The 19,424-nt window shown below is 51.7% G+C and overlaps 1 protein-coding gene and 1 long non-coding RNA gene across 2 annotated transcripts in view; one reads left to right on the top strand and one right to left on the bottom strand.

The window, feature by feature from the left end:
• The window catches only part of INO80D (INO80 complex subunit D), a 90,364-nt gene that overhangs the window by 17,489 nt on the left and 53,451 nt on the right, over window positions 1-19,424 (top strand). The window contains exons 4-7 of the mRNA XM_063932658.1: window positions 437-545; window positions 1,351-1,575; window positions 3,243-3,358; window positions 13,502-13,635. Coding sequence (XP_063788728.1) covers window positions 437-545; window positions 1,351-1,575; window positions 3,243-3,358; window positions 13,502-13,635 — 584 coding nt within the window. The remainder of the gene's footprint in view (window positions 1-436; window positions 546-1,350; window positions 1,576-3,242; window positions 3,359-13,501; window positions 13,636-19,424) is intronic.
• LOC134944091 (uncharacterized) lies at window positions 3,503-5,045 on the bottom strand. The gene is made up of 3 exons (XR_010181846.1): window positions 4,780-5,045; window positions 4,290-4,404; window positions 3,503-3,728 (listed from the first exon to the last, which is right to left on the bottom strand). It is a non-coding gene; the product is annotated as an uncharacterized LOC134944091 (long non-coding RNA).

Raw genomic sequence — 19,424 nt, 5'->3', positions numbered from 1 at the left:
GCTACAGCGGAAAGATGCAGAATGTGTGGTCACAGTGTCACTGTAAGTAAGTAAGCGAGGGCCAGTAAAAACAAAAAATGCCCTATTTTTTTTTTTTAGTACTCAGTCACCCAGTCCATGCTGCAATGGGGAATTGGTGTTAGCCTCACCATAAGTGGGGTAGGCTGGGGGTAACGTCCCTTTCACTATTTCGTCTCCTCCTAAAATGTAACCTATCCCTACACAGATTCCCCTTTCTCGTATATAAATCCACATACACTTGCCAGACCTGTAGGAGGCCTGTACACTAAGAAACATACACTAAATCAGGTTGAACAGCTGTATATCCACATGGCTTCTCTCTCAGGCCTCTGTGGGTTGGTCGTATTACAGCTTTGTGAATAATGATGATTCCTGTCTCTGAATTTCAGTCTCCTCTCTGTTTCTTTCTCCCCAGGGCTGGACTGGTCAGAAGACAGTAGTGAGGAACAAGATGATTCTGATCGAGCATCTCCGTACAACGTTGCATGGTCATTCCGAGAGAGTCTGCATCACGACTGCAAAAAGTATGTGATATCTGTCAGTGATCCGTCACAGCTCAGCGCAGGAAGATCCATAAAAACTGCGTGAAATCATAACGCTCAGCACTTTCCTTTTATAAAAGGGAAGATAAAGCGTTTTATTTAATGAAGTGCGATTTTGGCAATATGTACAGATTTCCTGCAATTTTTTACATTTCATTTAAAAATTTAAATGGTCACAGGATTTAAAGTAGCCTTTTTTTACACTTTTATCACAACGTGGCTGACTTCTAGTGCAGCGTAGCTTGTCTAGAGGTAATCTGGGATCACACTAAGCCAGCCAGTCCGCCAACTTATCTGGCGATCGGTAAGTGCATACACAATTACCGATTGTCGGCCAGATGTGTTGTGTCCGTCGTCACAATTGGGCGGGCATTTACTTGTGCCCGTCCAGTTGTGATGTCAGTCGCCGGCAGCCTCTGCAGCAAGTGTACAGGCAGTCTGCAGACCGCCCGTACACACAACACGATGCGCCGATACATCTGCAGAAATACCAGCCATTGGCTGTACTGCGGGACCGGTGCAATGTGTCTGTGAATGACGTGGTTCACCGACATATTAGGGGTACACACCAGCCGACGCGCCCACTATAGATCAGCCAGTGTGTTCTGGGCCATGCCAGGTTTATAAAATCTATACACGTTATTGTTCTTCATCCACTAATACTATGTAATAAGTGACTTAATGAATAAAGTAATGATTTCCGCTTCCCTGTGACAGAATTACTAGTACTGGACGGTAGTGTTTTAGCTGGAAGCTGACGCTGCGCATTTTCCGTGTGTGATTGCAGGTATGACGCCGAGGTAGCGCACAGCAGGAGCTCTAGGGTTGCACAACTTTGCACTTACTTTCAACAAAAATACAAGCACCTCTGCCGCCTGGAGCGGGCAGACTCCTGCCAGAAGAAATACCGCCACACATTCCGGAGAGCGTTACAGAAAGCGGCCAGCAGCGAGCCTGAGTCTACCGGGCAAATGATGCAAGATCTTCACAGAGCTGCGTGTATGAGGACCAGGTGAGGGGAGAGGGAACATGGTAATAATGTTATTGCTGTACCACCATGTTTCCAGTCTCCAGAAGTATGCATGCACTTATATGCCCTGAGGATTTGTGTAGTCCTCTGGCAGCCGTCTGCCTCCTCCTTAGAGGGCTGCAGCCGAGCCCCCAAAAAAAGTTGGATTCTGTAGCAGCTCTTCTTTCTTCCATGACTTATTCTCAACTTCAGGGAATAACTTATTTAGCTGGGGGTGGAATTTTTTTGGGGTGCTTTCCACGTGTGGGTTTTTTATTTTGTTGAAGATTAATTTTCTTAGAGATGGTAGTATTCATCTCCCCTAGCCCCTCACCACCTCTCCCTTCCACCTTTCTCCTCTCTTCCCCTTCTACTATCCTTTTCCTCCTCTTCTTTTCCTTCTCCTCCTCTCCTCTTACTTCTTCTTTCCTTCTCCTCCCCTCCTCACTTCCCTGACAAAGTTCTAATAGAGTCTCTACAGTATGTCCCATGGCCCACTGTGCCCCCATTTGATTGAGAGAAAATGATTTAAAGTACAAAAATTCTGTATTTAGGTGGTCATTCCGAGTTGTTCGCTCACTGCCGATTTTCACAATGCAGCGATCAAGTGAAAAAAACTGCAAAAATGCGCATGCGCATGGTACGCAGCGCGCATGCGCTAAGTACTTTCACACAAAACTTTGTAGATTTGCACAAGCTCGAGCGACGTTTTTTCATCGCTCGAGTGATCGTAGTGAGTGACAGGAAGTGGGTGTTTCTGGGCGGCAATATGGCGTTTTCAGGGAGTGTGCTAAAAAACGCAGGCGTGCCAGGTAAAAACGCAGGAGTGGCTAAAGAAACGGGGGAGTGGCTGGCCGAACGCAGGGCGTGTTTGTGACGTCAAACCAGGAACTAAATGGACTGAGCTGATCGCAATCTGTGAGTAGGTCTGGAGCTACTCAGAAACTGCAAGGAATTATTTAGTAGCAATTCTGATAATCTTTCGTTCGCTATTCTGCTAAACTAAGATACACTCCCAGAGGGCGGCGGCCTAGTGTGTGCAATGCTGCTAAAAGCAGCTAGCGAGCGATCAACTCGGAATGAGGGCCTTAGTCCAGATAAAATAAAAATGGCGTTGGCTAATAATTCAGTTTTTTGGTAAATACTGAGATAACTTGCAGAACTAAGGAAATTAGGACTATTGAAATGCAGTCTAAGGGGCCCTATACACTAGCCGATCCGCCGCCGAGCTGCCCGACGACGGATACGGCCAACGAGCGACCTGGCGGGGGGGGGGGGGGGGCAGTGACGGGGGGAGTGAAGTTTCTTCACTCCCCCCGTCACGCGGCTGCATTGAAGTGCAGGCAAATATGGACGAGATCGTCCATATTGGCCTGCATGCACAGCCGACGGGAGACCAGCGATGAACGAGCGCGGGGCCGCGCATCGTTCATCGCTGGAGCCTCCACACTGAAAGATATGAACGAGTTCTCGTTCATTTATGAACGAGATCGTTCATATCTTTCAGAAAATCGGCCAGTGTGTAGGGCCTATAACAGTAGCACAAAATGAGGGTTGGACTATACGCTACACTTGTTCTTTCATTTTAAACAAGTGCTATCTCTTTTTGATAAGGTTTTCTCCTTTGTCAGGTGTATTACGTTGACGAGTTGTGTGTTATGTTGTTTCAGTTACAGACCTATTCAGCCAGAACTCAGAGAAACGCAATCAACGCTCTGCAGCGCAACTGTGCGGAGCACGGCATGTGCAAACAGAGCGCTCCCGTACACCAGGCACTGCTTTCAGCGTATCCTTTCCAAGAGAAACGTCCTTTTCCTGTCCTCCCGTAAGGGGGCTGCAGAGTGATAGACCTCGTGTTTCTTGCCTGTTTAGCGTAGTCCAAGCAGCTCTATTCCGTCTGCGCTCTGTCGTGGGCAGAACCGTGGTTTCACGTTCCACTTGCAAAATACCAATGGACCCTCCGTACAAAAATGTATAAAAAAGCACAGTAGCGCAATATTAACACCACCGTGCCAAATAATCAGACTAGTGTCCTTTGTATAAATCCTTCACCAGTGCTTTAATTAGTGTAGTGAATTACTCTTCCGAGTTTCCTTTGTTACATGGGCCTACTTCAAGATCTTTTCCTCCACCCTCCTGAATTATCAGATGAAACTCTGTAGGAATACCATAAAAGAAATAAGATTAAAATATAGTGAAGTGCTATAATGCTGAAGAGATTATGGGGTAGATGTATCATCGCTTGGAGAGTGATAAAACGGAGAGAGAAAGTACCAGCCAATCATCTCCTGTCTGCCATGTCACCGGCTGTGTTTGAAAAATGATTTAGGAGCTGGTTGGCTGGTAGTTTATCACTTTCCATTTCATCACTCTCTAAGCGATGATGCATCTAGCCCTTAGGGGGGGATTCAATCAGCCGCAGTAATGTGCCACGGCTAATTGATCTCTCAGGGGCCTATCCAATTAACCCTGAAAACCGGCACACCAGGGATTCTTTTTAACCTTCCTGAGACAGGCGGGAAAAAAATCCCCGATATCCAACCCCGTTTTTGCGTCCGCGATCGTGAAAACACATAGGATCCGTGATAAATTCACAGACCTATTTTGTTTCACCCACGAAAATGTAAAAGTATTTTGGGGTACAAAAAACGGGGGTTTCTTGAACTATTCAAAAAGTCAGTAATTTGTTATTCCCATATTTAACCAATTGTACTTACCACATGCTCCTATGTTAACGCACATTCCAACGCATGTTCTCCACATCCAATAAAGTCTGTCTTCTTCATCACATGACCCCTGGAACGCACGGCAATCTTTGTTGCTCTCCAGTAACTGCATGAAAGGGTACATCTCCTAATTTATCCATGATGCTACTTACCTCATGAATACAGTATGTACATTCATATTTCTCTGACGTCCTAGTGGATGCTGGGGACTCCGTAAGGACCATGGGGATATAGCGGCTCCGCAGGAGACAGGGCACAATAATAAAAGCTTTAGGATCAGGTGGTGTGCACTGGCTCCTCCCCCTATGACCCTCCTCCAAGCCTCAGTTAGATTTTTGTGCCCGGCCGAGAAGGGTGCAATCTAGGTGGCTCTCCTGAGCTGCTTAGAATAAAAGTTTAAGTTAGGTTTTTTTCTTTCAGTGAGACCTGCTGGCAACAGGCTCACTGCTACGAGGGACTTAGGGGAGAGAAGTAAACTCACCTGCGTGCAGGATGGATTTGCTTCTTAGGCTACTGGACACCATTAGCTCCAGAGGGAGTCGGAACACAGGTCTCACCCTGGGGTTCGTCCCGGAGCCGTGCCGCCGACCCCCCTTGCAGATGCCGAAGTTGAAGAGGTCCAGAGTCCAGAAACAGGCGGCAGAAGACTTTCAGTCTTCATAAGGTAGCGCACAGCACTGCAGCTGTGCGCCATTGTTGTCAGCACACTTCACCAACAGTCACCAACTGTCACTGAGGGTGCAGGGCGCTGGGGGGGGCGCCCTGGGCAGCAATGTATAATACCTTTTTATGGCTAAAATACATCACATATAGCCCTTGAGGCTATATGGATGTATTTAACCCCTGCCAGATCTCACAAACTCCGGGAGAAGAGCCCGCCGAAAAGGGGGCGGGGCCTATTCTCCTCAGCACACGGCGCCATTTTCCTGCTCAGCTCTGCTGTGAGGAAGGCTCCCAGGCTCTCCCCTGCACTGCACTACAGAAACAGGGTTAAAACAGAGAGGGGGGGCACTTATTTGGCGATATGATTACATATATAAAAATGCTATAAGGGAAAACACTTGTATAAGGGGTTGTCCCTGTATAATTATAGCGTTTTTGGTGTGTGCTGGCAAACTCTCCCTCTGTCTCCCCAAAGGGCTAGTGGGGTCCTGTCCTCTATCAGAGCATTCCCTGTGTGTGTGCTGTGTGTCGGTACGTGTGTGTCGACATGTAGGAGGACGATGTTGGTGAGGAGGCAGAGCAAATTGCCTGTATTGGTGATGTCACTCTCTAGGGAGTCGACACTGGAATGGATGGCTTATTTAGGAATTACGTGATAATGTCAACACGCTGCAAGGTCGGTTGACGACATGAGACGGCCGGCAAACAAATTAGTACCTGTCCAGGCGTCTCAGACACCGTCAGGGGCTTGTAAAAACGCCCATTTACCTCAGTCGGTTGACACAGACACAGACACGGACACTGACTCCAGTGTCGACGGTGAATAAACAAACGTATTTTCCTTTAGGGCCACACGTTTCATGTTAAGGGCAATGAAGGAGGTGTTACATATTTCTGATACTACAAGTACCACAAATAAGGGTATTATGTAGGGTGTGAATAAAATACTTGTAGTTTTTCCTGAATCAGATAAATTAAATGAAGTGTGTGATGATACGTGGGTTTCCTCCGATAGAAAATTATTGGCGGTATACCCTTTCCCGCCAGAAGTTAGGGCGAGTTGGGAAACACACCTTAGGGTGGATAAGGCGCTCACACGCTTATAAAAACAAGGGGCGTTACCGTCTCCAGATACGGCAGCCCTCAAGGAGCCAGCTGATAGGAAGCTGAAAAATATCCTAAAAGTATATACACACATACTGGTGTTATACTACGACCAGCAATCGCCTCAGCCTGGATGTGCAGCGCTGAGGGGGCTTGGTCGGATTTCCTGACTGAAAATATTGATACCCTTGACAGGGACAAGATTTTATTGACTATAGATGCATTTCTATATATGCGAGATGCGCAGAGGGATATTTGCATTCTGGCATCAAGAGTAAATGTGATGTCCATATCTGCCAGACGAAGACACGACAGTGGTCAGGTGATGCAGATTCCAGACGGCACATGGAAGTATTGCCGTATAAAGGGGCGGTCCATCGGACCTGGTGGCCATGGCAACAGCTGAAAAATCCACCTTTTGTTACCCCAAGTCACATCTCAGCAGAAAAGGACACAGTCTTTTCAGTCTCAGTCCTTTCGTCCCCATAAGGGCAGGCGGGCAAAAGGGCCAGTCATATCTGCCCAGGGGTAGAGGAAAGGGAAGAAGACTGCAGCAGGCAGCCCATTCCCAGGAACAGAAGCCCTCCACAGCTTCTGCCAAGTCCGCAGCATGACGCTGGGGCAGTACAAGCGGACTCAGGTGCGGTAGGGGGTCATCTCAAGAGTTTCAGCACGCAGGGGGCTCACTCACAAGTGGACTCCTGGATCCTACACGTAGTATCCCAGGTGTACATTGGAAATTCGAGACGTCTCCCCCTCACAAGTTCCTGAAGTCTGCTTTACCAACGTCTCCCTCCGACAGGGAGGCAGTATTGGGAACAATTCACAGGCTGTATTCCCAGCAGGTGATAATCAAAGTACCCCTTCTACAACAAGGGAAGGGGTATTATTCCACACTATATTGTGGTACTGAAGCCAGACGGCTCGGTGAGATCTGAAATATTTGAACACTTACATACAAGCGTTCAAATCAAGATGGAGTCACTCAGAGTAGTGATAGCGAACCAGGAAGAAGGGGACGATATGGTGTCACTGGATATCAGGGACGCTTACCTACATGTCCAAATTTGCCTTCTCACCAAGGGTACCTCAGGTTCGTGGTACAGAACTGTCACTATCGGTTCAGACGCTGCCGTTTGGATTGTCCACGGCACCCCGGGTCTTTACCAAGGTAATGGCCGAAATGATGATTCTTCTTAAAAGAAATATGGACGCTTTCCTGATAAAGGCAAGGTCCAGAGAACAGTTGGAGGTCGGAGTAGCACTATCTTAAGTAGTTCTACGACAGCACGAGTGGATTCTAAATATTCCAAAATCGCAGTTTTTTCCGACGACACGTCTACTGTTCCTAGGGATGATTCTGGACACAGTCCAGAAAAGGATGTTTTCTCCCGGAGAAGAAAGCCAGGGAGTTATCCGAGCTAGTCAGGAACCTCCTAAAACCAGGAAAAGTATCAGTGCATCATTGCACAAGGATCCTGTGAAAAATGGTGGTTTCTTACAAAGCGATCCCATTCGGTAGATTTCACGCAAGCACCTTTCCGTGGGATCTGCTGGAAAAATGGTCCGGATCGCATCTTCAGATGCATCAGCGGATAACCCTGTCTCCAAGGACAAGGGTGTTTCTTCTGCGGTGGCTGCAGAGTGCTCATCTATGAAAGGGCCGCAGATTCGGCATTCAGGACTGGGTCCTGGTGACCACGGATGCCAGCCTGAGTGGCTGGGGAGCAGTCACACAAGGAAAAAATTTCCAGAGAGTGTGATCAAGTCTGGAGACTTCTCTCCACATAAATATACTGGAGCTAAGGGCAATTTACAATGCTCTAAACTTAGCAAGACCTCTGCTTCAAGGTCAGCCGGTATTGATCCAGTGGGACAACATCACGGCAGTCGCCCACGTAAACAGGGCGGCACAAGAAGCAGGAGGGAAATGGCAGAAACTACAAGGATTCTTCGCTGGGCGAAAAATCATGTGATAACACTCTCAGCAGTGTTCATTCCGGGAGTGGAAAACTTGGAAGCAGACTTCCTCAGCAGGCATGACCTCTACCCGGGAGAGTGGGGACTTCATCGGGAAGTCTTCCACATGATTGTAAACCGTTGGGAAAAACCAAAGGTGGACATGATGGCGTCCCGCCTGAACAAAAAACTAGACAGATATTGCGCCAGGTCAAGGGACCCTCAGGCAATAGCGGTGGACGCTCTGGTAACACTGTGGGTGTACCAGTCAGAGTATGTGTTCCCTCCTATGCCTCTCATACCAAAAGTACTGAGAATCATGAGAGGGAGATGAGTAAGAACGATACTCGTGGTTCCGGATTGGCCAAGAAGGACTTGGTACCCGAAACTTCAAGAGATGTTCACGGAAGACCCGTGGCCTCTACCTTTAAGAAAGGACCTGCTCCAGCAGGGGCCTTGTCTGTTCCAAGACTTACCGCGACCGCGTTTGACGGCATGGCGGTTGAACGCCGGATCCTGAAAGGGCATTCCAGATGAAGTCATCCCTACCCTGGTCAAAGACAGGAAGGATGTAACCGCAAAACATTTTCACCGCATTTGGTGAAAATATGTTGCGTGGTGTGAGGCCAAGAAGGCCCCTACAGAGGAATTCCAACTGGGTCGTTTCCTACATTTCCTGAAAACAGGACTGTCTATGGGCCTAAAATTAGGGTCCATTAAGGTTCAAATTTCGGCCCTGTCGAATTTCTTCCAGAAAGAACTGGCTTTAGTGCCTGACGTTCAGATGTTTGTAAAAGGGGTACTGCATATACAGCCTCATTTTGTGCCCCAGTGGCACCTTGGGATCTCAATGTTGTTTTGAGTTTCCTAAAGTCACATTGGTTTGAACCACTCACCACTGTGGACTTAAAATATCTCACATGGAAGGTGACGATGCTATTAGCCCTGGCTTCAGCCAGGCGTGTGTCAGAATTGGCGGCTTTATCATATATAAAGCCCTTACTTAATTTTTCATTCTGACAGGGCAGAATTGAGGACTCGTCCTTAATTTCTCCTTAAGGTGTTTTCTGTTTTTCACATGAACCAACCCATTGTGGTACCTGCGGGTACTAGGGACTTGGAGGACTCCAAGTTACTTGACGTTGTCAGGGCCCTGAAAAATATGTTTCCAGGACGGCTGGAGTCAGAAAATCTGACTCGCTGTTTAGCCTGTATGCACCCAACAAGATGGGTGCTCCTGCTTCTAAGCAGACGATTGCTCGCTGGATTTGTAATACAATTCAGTTTACACATTCTGTGGCAGGCCTGCCACAGCCAAAATCTGTAAAAGCCCATTCCAAAAGGAAGGGGGCTCATCTTGGGCGACTGCCCGAGGGGTCTCGGCTTTACAACTTTGCCGAGCAGTTACTTGGTCAGGGGCAAACACGTTTGCTAAATTCTACAAATTTGATACCCTGGCTGAGGAGGACGTGGAGTCTCTCATTCGGTGCTGCAGGGTCATCCGCACTCTCCCGCCCGTTTGGGAGCTTTGGTATAATCCCCATGGTCCTTACGGAGTCCCCAGCATCCACTAGGACGTCAGAGAAAATAAGATTTTACTTACCGATAAATCTATTTCTCGTAGTCCGTAGTGGATGCTGGGCGCCCATCCCAAGTGCGGATTGTCTGCAATACTTGTACATAGTTATTGTTACAAAAATCGGGTTATTCTTGTTGTGAGCCATCTTGTCAGAGGCTCCTTCGTTGTTATCATACTGTTAACTGGGTTCAGATCACAGGTTGTACGGTGTAATTGGTGTGGCTGGTATGAGTCTTACCCGGGATTCAATATCCTTCCTTATTATGCACGCTCGTCCGGGCACAGTATCCTAACTGAGGCTTGGAGGAGGGTCATAGGGGGAGGAGCCAGTGCACACCACCTGATCCTAAAGCTTTTATTATTGTGCCCTGTCTCCTGCGGAGCCGCTATATCCCCATGGTCCTTACGGAGTCCCCAGCATCCACTACGGACTACGAGAAATAGATTTATCGGTAAGTAAAATCTTATTTTCTTCTCCCTCACAAAACACAATAAAATGCATATTAAATGCATAATAATGCTTAGTAGCTCAGACATTACGCGATAGTGGTGATAACGGTTTTATTCTTCCTAGTAGCATTAATCCTCTGATCGGAACACAGTGGGGCACACGAGTCTTATGGGCAGGTCTTGAGATTATTAGTGCGAGCCAAACAATTGCATCTGTGGACAATTCTCAGTCATAGGCATCCCGGACATAACTTGTCGGCAGAAGGGTATTCACACTTGGCTGAAGTGTTCCAAGACGGTCATGTGCATGTAGGTGGAATCGCAGCTTTGCAGAGTTCTGCATGCACAGAGAGAGGGCTGATTTCAGTGGATCTCTTACACCATGTATACGGCTAGTGCAACTCTGATAATGGTGGCTATCGCACGTAGATATGTGACACCCTGCATGCAGGCAAATATCCACATTTTGGACAGAGAATGTGTCAGGGGCTGCGGATGAGAGGGACAGAGAATGTGTCAGGGGCTGCGGATGAGAGGGACAGAGAATGTGTCAGGGGCTGCGGATGAGAGGGACAGAGAATGTGTCAGAGCCTGCGGATGAGAGGGACAGAGAATGTGTCGGGGGCTGCGGATGAGAGGGACAGAGAATGTGTCGGGGGCTGCGGATGAGAGGGACAGAGAATGTGTCAGGGGCTGCGGATGAGAGGGACAGAGAATGTGTCGGGGGCTGCGGATGAGAGGGACAGAGAATGTGTCAGGGGCTGGTGATGAGGGACAGAGAATGTGTCAGGGGCTGCGGATGAGAGGGACAGAGAATGTGTCAGGGGCTGCGGATGAGAGGGACAGAGAATGTGTCGGGGGCTGCGGATGAGAGGGACAGAGAATGTTTCAGGGGCTGCGGATGAGAGGGACAGAGAATGTGTCAGGGGCTGCGGATGAGAGGGACAGAGAATGTGAGAATGTGTCAGGGGCTGCGGATGAGAGGGACAGAGAATGTGTCGGGGGCTGCGGATGAGAGGGACAGAGAATGTGTCGGGGGCTGCGGATGAGAGGGACAGAGAATGTGTCGGGGGCTGCGGATGAGAGGGACAGAGAATGTGTCAGGGGCTGCGGATGAGAGGGACAGAGAATGTGTCGGGGGCTGCGGATGAGAGGGACAGAGAATGTGTCAGGGGCTGGTGATGAGGGACAGAGAATGTGTCAGGGGCTGCGGATGAGAGGGACAGAGAATGTGTCGGGGGCTGCGGATGAGAGGGACAGAGAATGTGTCGGGGGCTGCGGATGAGAGGGACAGAGAATGTTTCAGGGGCTGCGGATGAGAGGGACAGAGAATGTGTCAGGGGCTGCGGATGAGAGGGACAGAGAATGTGAGAATGTGTCAGGGGCTGCGGATGAGAGGGACAGAGAATGTGTCAGGGGCTGCGGATGAGAGGGACAGAGAATGTGTCGGGGGCTGCGGATGAGAGGGACAGAGAATGTGTCGGGGGCTGCGGATGAGAGGGACAGAGAATGTGTCAGGGGCTGCGGATGAGAGGGGCAGAGAATGTGTCAGGGGCTGTGGATGAGAGGGACAGAGAATGTGTCGGGGGGCTGCGGATGAGAGGGACAGATAATGTGTCAGGGGCTGTGGATGAGGGGCAGAGAATGTGTCAGGGGCTGCGGATGAGAGAGGGACAGAGAATTGTGTCAGGGGCTGCGGATGAGAGGTACAGAGAATGTGTCCGGGGCTGTGGATGAGGGGCAGAGAATGTGTCAGGGGCTGCGGATGAGAGGGACAGAGAATATGTCGGGCTGCGGATGAGAGGGACAGAGAATGTGTCAGGGGCTGTGGATGAGGGGCAGAGAATGTGTCAGGGGCTGTGGATGAGAGGGGCAGAGAATGTGTCAGGGGCTGCGGGTGAGAGGGACAGAGAATGTGTCAGGGGCTGCGGATGAGAGGGACAGAGAATGTGTCGGGCTGCGGATGAGAGGGACAGAGAATGTTTCAGGGGATGCGGATGAGAGGGACAGAGAATGTGTCAGGGCCTGCGGATGAGAGGGACAGAGAATGTGTCAGGGCCTGCGGATGAGAGGGACAGAGAATGTGTCAGGGGCTGCTGATGAGGGACAGAGAATGTGTCAGGGGTTGCGAATGAGAGGGACAGAGAATGTGTCAGGGGCTGCGGATGAGAGGGACAGAGAATGTGTCAGGGGCTGCGGATGAGAGGGACAGAGAATGTGTCAGGGGCTGCGGATGAGAGGGACAGAATGTGTCAGGGGCTGCGGATGAGAGGGACAGAGAATGTGTCAGGGGCTGCGGATGAGAGGGACAGAGAATGTGTCAGGGGCTGCGGATGAGAGGGACAGAGAATGTGTCGGGCTGCGGATGAGAGGGACAGAGAATGTGTCAGGGGCTGCGGATGAGAGGGACAGAGAATGTGTCAGGGGCTGCGGATGAGAGGGACAGAGAATGTCAGAGCCTGCGGATGAGAGGGACAGAGAATGTGTCAGGGGCTGCTGATGAGAGGGACAGAGAATGTGTCAGGGGCTGTGGATGAGAGGGACAGAGAATGTGTCAGGGGCTGCGGATGAGAGGGACAGAGAATGTTTCAGGGGCTGCGGATGAGAGGGACAGAGAATGTGTCAGGGGCTGCGGATGAGAGGGACAGAGAATGTGTCGGGGGCTGCAGATGAGAGGGACAGAGAATGTGTCGGGGGCTGCGGATGAGAGGGACAGAGAATGTGTCAGGGGCTGCGGATGAGAGGGACAGAGAATGTGTCGGTGGCTGCAGATGAGATGGACAGAGAATGTGTCGGGGGCTGCGGATGAGAGGGACAGAGAATGTGTCAGGGGCTGCGGATGAGAGGGACAGAGAATGTGTCAGGGGCTGCGGAGGAGAGGGACAGAGAATGTGTCAGGGCCTGCGGATGAGAGGGACAGAGAATGTGTCCGGGGCTGCGGATGAGAGGGGCAGAGACTGTGTCAGGGGCTGCGGATGGTAGGGACAGAGAATGTGTCGGGGGCTGCGGATGGTAGGGACAGAGAATGTGTCAGGGGCTGCGGGTGAGAGGGACAGAGAATGTTTCAGGGGCTGCGGACATTACGTCAAGTTGGCGATGAGTGTCAGCTGCGGATGTGCCCTTTAGACGCAGAAATCTGATTACACTGCGCAGCTCAGTGTGTGACCATTTGTCCGCCATCTTACACCTGACGCTGGGACAGTATGGCTGATATGAGGCGCAGTGTAATGGCCGTGATGGGTACACAGTGGTCTACCTGCTATCATTGTACCACCCTCGTGTATATTCTCTGGCTGAAGGTACATGTACGGGCTGATAGGGCAATCATCAGGGTCTTTTCAGGTGACGCAGGGTCTAGGTGAGATGGAATACTCAGTTTACAGTATACTGTAATAAAATAAATTCCCAACTAAAGGAGTAGTCCGTATTGTCCTTAACCGCCCGGCAGATATCCTGTCCAGCAACTCTCAGCAGCTCTTCACCAGCTGCACAGCAAAGTTTGCAGACGGGCAGCAGTGCTCTGTACCGGTCTTTGACATCACACATCAGACGCCTCTTTGTGAAGAACACGCCAAGAAGATGGTATGCAAGAAAAACATATTACAAAAAGTAATTTAAACAGCCTAACCAGGTGCTGCGATGGACCAATGCTAACCACTGCACCACCCAGCAGCCACAGAACTTTATAGTAAACACACGTGAAAAAACTCCTATTATAATGCTTAGTTTCAACAGCTTATTTTGAATCCGTGTCTAACTCAAAACATTATTCTGCAGTAACTAGGGGTGACACTATAGGGGGAATTCAATTAGAGATGATACTTTTTTTTTTTAGGCAGTCCAATTAGAGCCCATTTTTACCACCCAAAAATGACCTGTTTTGAGGTGAGAAACGCATAGGTTCTATGATAAGTGTACAAACCTATGTGTTTTTGCTGCAGCGTTTGTGAAAACAGGGCACTAATTGGGTAACCCTGGGCGATCAATTAGCATAAATTACTGTGATTGAATTCTCCTGTATGCCTATTGACCAGACCTGGAAACAAATATGGGAGAAGGAATAGAAACGAACGGACGTGGTTTCCATACCAATTAACCTGTGTAAAAGGGATGGTATGGGGATGCTGGAGGTCCGAATACGGACAGTGGCATCCCAACGCACAGAATCCCGACACCTGGTATCCTTCCCCCTCTACCCCCTAGCCCTAACCCTCTCTACCCACAGCCTAACCCTTCCCTCCCCCTGCAGCCTAAGCCTTCCCTCCCCCTGCAGCCTAATCCTAACCCTCCCCCTGCAGCCTAATCCTAACCCTCCCCCTGCAGCCTAAGACTTCCCTCTCCCTGCAGCCTAATCCTAACCCTCCCCCTGCAGCCTAACCCTTCCCTCCCCCTGCAGCCTAACCCTTCCCTCCCCCTGCAGCCTAATCCTAACCCTCCCCCTGCAGCCTAATCCTAACCCTCCCCCTGCAGCCTAACCCTTCCCTCCCCCTGCAGCCTAACCCTTCCCTCCCCCTGCAGCCTAACCCTTCCTACCCGCAGCCTAACCCTTCCCTCCCCCTGCAGCCTAACCCTAACCCTTCCCTCCCCCTGCAGCCTAATCCTTACCCTCCCCCTGCAGCCTAATCCTTACCCTCCCCCTGCAGCCTAATCCTTACCCTCCCCCTGCAGCCTAATCCTAACCCTCCCCCTGCAGCCTAATCCTTACCCTCCCCCTGCAGCCTAACCCTTCCCTCCCCCTGCAGCCTAACCCTAACCCTTCCCTCCCCCTGCAGCCTAATCCTTACCCTCCCCCTGCAGCCTAACCCTTCCCTCCCCCTGCAGCCTAACCCTAACCCTTCCCTCCCCCTGCAGCCTAATCCTTACCCTCCCCCTGCAGCCTAATCCTTACCCTCCCCCTGCAGCCTAACCCTTCCCTCCCCCTGCAGCCTAACCCTTCCCTCCCCCTGCAGCCTAATCCTAACCTTCCCCTGCAGCCTAACCCTTCCCTCCCCCTGCAGCCTAACCCTAACCCTTCCCTCCCCCTGCAGCCTAATCCTTACCCTCCCCCTGCAGCCTAACCCTTCCCTCCCCCTGCAGCCTAATCCTAACCCTCCCCCTGCAGCCTAATCCTAACCCTCCCCCTGCAGCCTAATCCTAACCCTCCCCCTGCAGCCTAACCCTTCCCTCCCCCTGCAGCCTAACCCTTCCTACCCGCAGCCTAACCCTTCCCTCCCCCTGCAGCCTAACCCTAACCCTTCCCTCCCCCTGCAGCCTAATCCTTACCCTCCCCCTGCAGCCTAATCCTTACCCTCCCCCTGCAGCCTTATCCTAACCCTCCCCCTGCAGCCTAACCCTTCCCTCCCCCTGCAGCCTAATCCTAACCTTCCCCTGCAGCCTAACCCTTCCCTCCCCCTGCAGCCTAACCCTTCCCTCCCCCTGCAGCCTAATCCTTACCCTCCCCCTGCAGCCTAATCCTTACCTTCCCCCTGCAGCCTAACCCTTCCCTCCCCCTGCAGCCTAACCCTAATCTAATCCCCCCCTCCCCCACAGGCTAACCCTTCCCTCCCCCTGCAGCCTAATCCTAACCCTTCCCCTGCAGCCTAACCCTTCCCTCTCCTACAGCCTAACCCTTCCCTCCCCCTGCAGCCTAATATTAACCCTTTCACTGCAGCCAAATATTAACCCTCCCCCTGCAGCCTAATCTTAACCCTCCCCCTGCAGCCTAATCCTAACCCTCCCCCTGCAGCCTAATCCTAACCCTCCCCCTGCAGCCTAATCCTAACCCTCCCCCTGCAGCCTAATCCTAACCCTCCCCCTGCAGCCTAATCCTAACCCTCCCCCTGCAGCCTAATCCTAACCCTCCCCCTGCAGCCTAACCCTTCCCTCCCCCTGCAGCCAAACCCTTCCCTCCCCCTGCAGCCTAATCCTTACCCTCCCCCTGCAGCCTAATCCTTACCCTCCCCCTGCAGCCTAATCCTAACCCTCCCCCTGCAGCCTAACCCTTCCCTCCCCCTGCAGCCTAACCCTTCCCTCCCCCTGCAGCCTAATCCTAACCTTCCCCTGCAGCCTAACCCTTCCCTCCCCCTGCAGCCTAATCCTTACCCTCCCCCTGCAGCCTAACCCTTCCCTCCCCCTGCAGCCTAATCCTAACCCTCCCCCTGCAGCCTAATCCTAACCCTCCCCCTGCAGCCTAATCCTAACCCTCCCCCTGCAGCCTAATCCTAACCCTCCCCCTGCAGCCTAACCCTTCCCTCCCCCTGCAGCCTAACCCTAACCCTTCCTACCCGCAGCCTAACCCTTCCCTCCCCCTGCAGCCTAACCCTAACCCTTCCCTCCCCCTGCAGCCTAATCCTTACCCTCCCCCTGCAGCCTAATCCTTACCCTCCCCCTGCAGCCTTATCCTAACCCTCCCCCTGCAGCCTAACCCTTCCCTCCCCCTGCAGCCTAACCCTTCCCTCCCCCTGCAGCCTAATCCTAACCTTCCCCTGCAGCCTAACCCTTCCCTCCCCCTGCAGCCTAACCCTTCCCTCCCCCTGCAGCCTAATCCTTACCCTCCCCCTGCAGCCTAATCCTTACCCTCCCCCTGCAGCCTAATCCTTACCCCCTGCAGCCTAACCCTTCCCTCCCCCTGCAGCCTAACCCTAATCTAATCCCCCCCTCCCCCACAGGCTAACCCTTCCCTCCCCCTGCAGCCTAATCCTAACCCTTCCCCTGCAGCCTAACCCTTCCCTCTCCTACAGCCTAACCCTTCCCTCCCCCTGCAGCCTAATATTAACCCTTTCACTGCAGCCAAATATTAACCCTCCCCCTGCAGCCTAATCTTAACCCTCCCCCTGCAGCCTAATCCTAACCCTCCCCCTGCAGCCTAATCCTAACCCTCCCCCTGCAGCCTAATCCTAACCCTCCCCCTGCAGCCTAACCCTTCCCTCCCCCTGCAGCCAAACCCTTCCCTCCCCCTGCAGCCTAATCCTTACCCTCCCCCTGCAGCCTAACCCTTCCCTCCCCCTGCAGCCTAACCCTTCCCTCCCCCTGCAGCCTAACCCTTCCCTCCCCCTGCAGCCTAATCCTAACCTTCCCCTGCAGCCTAACCCTTCCCTCCCCCTGCAGCCTAACCCTAACCCTTCCCTCCCCCTGCAGCCTAATCCTTACCCTCCCCCTGCAGCCTAACCCTTCCCTCCCCCTGCAGCCTAATCCTAACCCTCCCCCTGCAGCCTAATCCTAACCCTCCCCCTGCAGCCTAATCCTAACCCTCCCCCTGCAGCCTAACCCTTCCCTCCCCCTGCAGCCTAACCCTTCCTACCCGCAGCCTAACCCTTCCCTCCCCCTGCAGCCTAACCCTAACCCTTCCCTCCCCCTGCAGCCTAATCCTTACCCTCCCCCTGCAGCCTAATCCTTACCCTCCCCCTGCAGCCTTATCCTAACCCTCCCCCTGCAGCCTAACCCTTCCCTCCCCCTGCAGCCTAACCCTTCCCTCCCCCTGCAGCCTAATCCTAACCTTCCCCTGCAGCCTAACCCTTCCCTCCCCCTGCAGCCTAACCCTTCCCTCCCCCTGCAGCCTAATCCTTACCCTCCCCCTGCAGCCTAATCCTTACCCTCCCCCTGCAGCCTAATCCTAACCCCCTGCAGCCTAACCCTTCCCTCCCCCTGCAGCCTAACCCTAATCTAATCCCCCCCCTCCCCCACAGGCTAACCCTTCCCTCCCCCTGCAGCCTAATCCTAACCCTTCCCCTGCAGCCTAACCCTTCCCTCTCCTGCAGCCTAACCCTTCCCTCTCCTACAGCCTAACCCTTCCCTCCCCCTGCAGCCTAATATTAACCCTTTCACTGCAGCCAAATATTAACCCTCCCCCTGCAGCCTAATCTTAACCCTCCCCCTGCAGCCTAATCCTAACCCTCCCCCTGCAGCCTAATCCTAACCCTCCCCCTGCAGCCTAATCCTAACCCTCCCCCTGCAGCCTAACCCTCCCCCTGCAGCCTAACCCTTCCCTCCCCCTGCAGCCAAACCCTTCCCTCCCCCTGCAGCCTAATCCTTACCCTCCCCCTGCAGCCTAATCCTAACCCCCTGCAGCCTAATCCTAACCCCCTGCAGCCTAACCCTTCCCTCCCCCTGCAGCCTAACCTCCCCCAACCCTAACCCTCCCTCACCGCAGACTAACCCCCCAAACCCTAATCCTCCCTTTTTAGTGCCTTACTTTAATAATCCCTCACCATAGCATAACCCTAACCCCCCCCCCCCCCTCCCCCACAGTCTAACACCCCCCCCCCCCTAGTGTAGTGCCTTAGCCATGTGGCGATATGCTGACTGGATCCTGTGTAAAATACTGCACAGGTAAAAGAGAAGAAAAGTCTATACTGCCTCTTCATCTTTGTACAAGCGCACACTAACAACCCCTTCCTGCTTTTATATGAGAACCATACTGAATATACTTTTTTTATATATTGCATAGGATTGAGTGTAACGTGTACTTTGCAATTGATTAAATTACTTTGTGTTAGCATTTTATAGTTATTGTTACGATGCTGGAACAGTAGTGCTGAATGCAAGTTTATAAACCTCCAAATCACTAGCCCGGAGGTAAATTATAGCTGAACCAACTCATCCTGTGTACCTCAGGGTTACTGGGAGCGCTGTGGTGGCCTGTTAGCATATAAATGCATACAGGGCCTAATTCAGACCTGATCGCAGCAGCAATGTCAGAGTCGGTTTAGTTTGTGTCCCCGGAGGGGGCGCTAGTGGGTCAGTGGAGGTAGGTGGAATGAAGTGAGGAGGCAGTATTGGGTTTCTGCGCATGTGCACAATGTAGATTTATTAATAACAGAAAGTCCAGATAATAATGCAGCAGAAAGTAAAACAAACGAATGCAATGGAAATGACAATGGTAACGGCAATGGTAATGGCAATGATATAATATGGTTTGAAACTTGAAAGTCTATGGCAGAGTTTGTAATGCAGAAATGGAACCAGAGTAATTAAAACGTGGAGCCAGCAGAGGTGGAATAATGGTAGCAAACCTGGTAGCAATGCAGGAGACTGGATGGTAATGTTCACTGTGCTGTTGGAAGTGCACAATCAGCATGCAGGCTGAATCACAGGTGAGATGACGGAATGCACCTGGAGAGGGAGTCTCTACTGCTGTAGGCTGGAGCACACTGCAGGTGTAGAAGGTGTGAAGCCAGAAAGGTATTGCTGGTGCTGGTACTTGTAGTTCCACGGAAGTAACAGGTACTGAAGAATATCCAGGAGCACGGAGGAATCAGGAGAATATCCTGGAACACGGAGGATCAGGAGAACAGGTCCAGACACACGGGTCGCAGGAGTGACACAAAGTTCAGGACAACCTCTGACTCACCCTGCAGCTCCTGATATACCCCCTGACCGGCAGGTATTGGCTG

The sequence above is a fragment of the Pseudophryne corroboree genome, chromosome 7 (genome assembly GCF_028390025.1).
Source record: "Pseudophryne corroboree isolate aPseCor3 chromosome 7, aPseCor3.hap2, whole genome shotgun sequence".
Lineage (NCBI taxonomy): Eukaryota > Metazoa > Chordata > Amphibia > Anura > Myobatrachidae > Pseudophryne > Pseudophryne corroboree.
Note: the sequence above shows the minus strand (reverse complement) of the source record. Positions and strands in the feature narration are given on the sequence as shown.